This window comes from Lampris incognitus, chromosome 1 (genome assembly GCF_029633865.1).
Source record: "Lampris incognitus isolate fLamInc1 chromosome 1, fLamInc1.hap2, whole genome shotgun sequence".
In the NCBI taxonomy this organism is placed as follows: Eukaryota; Metazoa; Chordata; class Actinopteri; order Lampriformes; family Lampridae; genus Lampris; species Lampris incognitus.
Window position 1 is genome coordinate 79474859 of NC_079211.1, and position 5000 is coordinate 79479858.

The 5000-nt window shown below is 48.1% G+C and overlaps 1 protein-coding gene across 1 annotated transcript in view; it reads left to right on the forward strand.

Annotated features, from left to right (window-relative positions):
* The window catches only part of LOC130127051 (dynamin-1-like), a 308168-nt gene that overhangs the window by 21610 nt on the left and 281558 nt on the right, over positions 1 to 5000 (forward strand). The window contains exon 6 of the mRNA XM_056296600.1: positions 4206 to 4366. Coding sequence (XP_056152575.1) covers positions 4206 to 4366 — 161 coding nt within the window. The remainder of the gene's footprint in view (positions 1 to 4205; positions 4367 to 5000) is intronic.

Consider the following 5000-nt stretch of genomic DNA (forward strand, 5'->3'; position numbering starts at 1 on the left):
CCTGCACAGAAACAGTCAAATGGAAGCTGAAATACATGCATTATTATCATTAGACTATTATTATTAAGTCTTGTCCTTTGCCACTAAAGTTAGGAGCCCAATGGGCTCATATTTATGTAAATCCAAGTGTGAAAGCAAGTGTGTAAGTGCAGCATGGCAAGTCCAAGTGATGCAGTTTATTTAGTTGTGCGTGTTCAGGATGTGGAAGTGTTGGCTTCATTGTGTACATTTTCCTTCATGCAATTGAAATTGCAACTGAAATACTAAATGTGTCACGTATCAGGAAAGAACCCAAAAGCAGACGGGACAACCGGGTAAGGGAAGAATCCAGTCTTTATTGAAGTAACCGATCTCAGGGGTAGAGCAGGAGTTGGCTCAGTGGCAGGTAGGCAGGAAGGCAGAAGTCCATGAAAGGCGACGTTCCAGCGAAGACTGGTCCACAGTGGAGGCCTTTTAAGGGTGATGATCGCTTTGATGTCAAGGGAGAGCGGCTGACTGCTTTGAAATCAAGGGAGAGAGGGCGTGACCAGCTGGTGTACCGGGGTGAAACGGGGGGGGGGGGGGTCAGCAGGTGTCAGGGGCGATCGCTTTGATGTCAAGGGCGAGAGGCTGTGACAAAAGGACATTTCTGTCTTCGCTCTTTATACTTTACAACACTTAAACCATACCCATTGCATTACCACCCGTGCATGGGACATGTAGGTGAGATGGATGATACCATCCCATACCCTTTGGCTTTACACAATCCATGGCGTTGTTAAAAGGGCTATCATCATCTTCGAAAGTAGTTTTAAAATAGTAGTTTTGACAAGTGCCACCCTAATTAAATGGCTGGCCCCAGCTGCACCCCCCCCCCAGTAAAAAAGTCCTGGCTACGCCCCTGCTGCACATCCTTCCCAGCTCGGTCCCTCTGTCTAGCCAATCAGTACAAGTCCTTTTCTCCTTCCTTAGTGTCTAACCTGTCATACAACTCACCATACACCTTTTCCTTTGCCTTTGCCACCTCTCTCTTTGCTTTACACTGCATCTCCTTGTACTCCTGTCTACTTTCTTCATCTCTCTTACTATCCCACTTCTTCTTTGCCAACCTTTTCCTCTGTATAATTTGCTGTACTTCCTCATTCCACCACCAAGTCTCCTTTTCTTCCTTCCTCTGTCCTGATGACACACCAAGTACCTTCCTAGTTGTCTTCCTCACTATTTCTGCAGTGGTTGCCCAGCCATCCGGCAACTCTCCACTACCACCCAGTACCTGTCTTAACTCCTGCCTGAACTCCACACAACAGCCTTCCTTCTTCAACTTCCACCATTTGATCCTTGGCTCTGCCTTCACTCGATTCCTCTTCTTGGTCTCCAAAGTCATCCTACAGACCACCATCTGATGCTGCCTAGCTACGTTCTCCCCTGTCACCACCTTGCAGTCTCCAATCCCTTTTAGATGGCGCCTTCTACATAAGATATAGTCCACCTGTGTGCACTTTCCTCCACTCTTGTACGTCACCCTGTGTTCCTCCCTCTTCTTGAAATATGTATTCACCACAGCCATTTCCATCCTTTTCGCAAAATCCACCACCATCTGTCCTTCCACATTTCTCTTCTTGACGTCATACCTACCCATCACCTCCTCATCACCTCTGTTCCCTTCACCAACATGTCCATTGAAGTCGGCTCCAATCACCACTCTCTCCTCCTTGGGTACCCTCTCCACCACGTCATCCAACTCACTCCAGAATTCTTCTTTCTCTCCCATCTCACACCCAACTTGTGGGGCATATGTGCTGATAACATTCAGCAACACACCTTCGATTTCCAGCTTCATACTCATCACTCTGTCTGACACTCTCTTCACCTCCAGCACACTCTTGACATACTCTTCCTTCAGAATTACCCCTACCCCGTTTCTCCTCCCATTCGCACCATGGTAGAAGAGTTTGAACTCACCTCCGATACTCCTGGACTTACTCCCCTTCCACCTGGTCTCTTGCACACACCGCGTATCTGCTGTTTTCTCTCCATCATATCAGCCAGCTCTCGCCCTCTACCAGTCATAGTGCCAACATCCCAAGTGTCGTCCTATCCAGGGACACCACCTAGCCATTGGTTCAGATTTGTGGAAAACACCTGGGTTTAAATTAAATCTCAGGAGGTACCACATTTCACCGACCACATGAACTCTGTGGACACCACATCAAGTTCATCAGGGAGGATGAGGAACATGACAGGTTAGTCTTCTTACACTGTGAAACTGCAACTGGTGATGGGGACATGTGATTGTTGGTGTTTACTGTAAACCAACACATACTGATCAGTACTTAAGGTTTTACTCTCATCATCCACTTGACCACAAACTAGGAGTCATCAGGACGCTGGACCACCGAGCTGACAACGTCCCCGCCGACACAGTGGCCACATTAAACAGACTCTGGTTAAGTGTGGTGATCCTAACTGGGTGCTTGTCAAACCCAGGAAGACCCCGAACAGTGCAGCAGCCGATCGAAGAGAGGAGAAGGACAACAGCTGTCTTAGTGTAAACCAGTGGTGGGAATGTTGAAACAGTTGAGACGCGTATTTTCAAAACACAGCGTCTCAGTTGCTTTCAAACCCCAAATCACACTGCACCAGAAGTTGGTCCACCCCAAGGATCAGGTCCCCCGGCACAAACAGAGCAATAGAGTGTAGCTGTTAACTCAGGAGGATTGTCGTGACTTGTACATCGGGTAAACTAAACAGATGCTGGCCAAGAGGAAAACACAACACAACAGAGCTAACACATCAGACCAGGACTCCACAGTCTGTTCCTTTCCCTCCTTGATCCAGGAGGTGAGCTAATTAGTTAAATCAGGTGGTATAGTGCACGGTTGCAACAAATACCTGCAGACACTGCGGCCCTCGAGGCCTGGAGTTTGACACCCCTGGTCTACACCACCTACAGGCCAGAACTCCACAGTCTACACCACCTACAGGCCAGAACTCCACAGTCTACACCACCTACAGGCCAGAACTCCACAGTCTACACCATCTACAGGCCAGTGGCCACTCTTTCAGGGATGAGGATGTGCACATCCTTGATAGGGAGGAACGCTGGTTTAAATGGGGAGTCAAAGAGGCCATCTATGTGAAGAGGGGAAAACCATCACTGAACCGAGGGGGGCGCTAAGAGTACATTTGTCACCATCTTACAATGATGTGATTGGAACTATTCCCAAATCCTCTGTGACTAGTACACATGGCCATTGTAGCTCCAGTTAATGGTCAGGGTAATTTGCATATGAAACTGGTCGTTATGCGACTGTATTATTCATAAGGGTGGGAACACTTGCAGTCAGTTTATAAGGGTGGGGACACTTGCAGTCAGTTTATAAGGGTGGAGATACCTGCAGTCAGTTTATAAGGGTGGGGGTACCTGCAGTCAGTTTATAAGGGTGGGGTACCTGCAGTCAATTTATAAGGGTGGGGATTCCTGCAGTCAGTTTATAAGGGTGGGCATACCTGCAGTCAGTTTATAAGGGTGGGGTACCTGCAGTCAGTTTATAAGGGTGCGGATTCCTGCAGTCAGTTTATAAGGGTGGGGTACCTGCAGTCAGTTTATAAGGGCGGGGATACCTGCAGTCAGTTAATAAGGGTGGGATACCTACAGTCAGTTTATAAGGGTGGGGATACCTGCAGTCAGTTTATAAGGGTGGGGATACCTGCAGTCAGTTTATAAGGGTGGGGTACCTGCAGTCAGTTTGTAAGGGTGGGGATACCTGCAGTCAGTTTATAAGGGTGGGGTACCTGCAGTCAGTTTATAAGGGTGGGGACACCTTCAGTCAGTTTATAAGGGTGGGGACACCTGCAGTCAGTTTATAAGGGTGGGACACCTGCAGTAAGTTTATAAGGGTGGGGTACCTGCAGTCAGTTTATAAGGGTGGGATACCTGCAGTCAGTTTATAAGGGTGGGGATACCTGCAGTCAGTTTATAAGGGTGAGGTACCTGCAGTCAGTTTATAAGGGTGGGGTACCTGGGTGGGGTACCTGCAGTCAGTGTAGACTGAAGAGGTCACTTAGATGTTCAGCTGCTGTCATGTACAATGTGATTAAATGAACAGGTCTCTAATAGGTGATTCATGTTGACTGTGGGTAAAAATAGTCGGAGTCCGACAGACCAGCGTCTCTGCTTCTGTGTCCGTGTGTGTGTGTGTGTGTGTGTGTGTGTGTGTGTGTAGGTTATATTGGAGTGGTGAATCGGAGTCAGAAGGACATCGATGGCAAGAAAGACATCGTTGCTGCCCTGCAGGCTGAGAGGAAGTTTTTCCTCTCTCATCCTTCATATCGACATCTAGCGGAACGTATGGGTACTGCATATCTGCAGAAAATTCTCAACCAGGTGTGTGTCCACACACACGCACACACACACACACACACAGAAACAGATGAGACACTCTGTACAGTGGAACCTGTTACTCACATACATTATACTAATACACTACAGTATCCCAGTAATATCCCAATATCCAGGCCCTGGAGGCATGGTGGGCCAGTGGGTAGCATGGTCTCCTCACAGGAAGAAGGTCCTGGTTTAGAGTAGGTCAGGTGATCAAAGACATGTAGGTCAACTGAATCAAAGTGTGTGTGTGTGTGTGTGTGTGTGTGTGTGTGTGTGTGTGTGTGTGTGTGTGTGTGTGTGTGTGTGTGTGTGTGTGTGTGTGTGTCTCGGCCCTGTGTGATGGCCTGGCGGCCTGTCCAGCATGTCCCCCCGCCTGCAGCCCAGTGACTGCTGGGACAGGCTCCAGCAGCCCCTTGACCCCGAGAGCAGGATTAGCGGCTTGGATGAAGGATGGATGGATGGATGAATAACATCCCAATATTCTGTTATCCTAATACCCTCACATATTAATACATTATATACTACGATACAAATACACGGTTAACCGAAGAAAATAATATGTGTCTCATTTTACACACAGCGCATATCCGAGTCACATGACACCTCTGGAAAACGTCACTTCCTACCAGTAAAT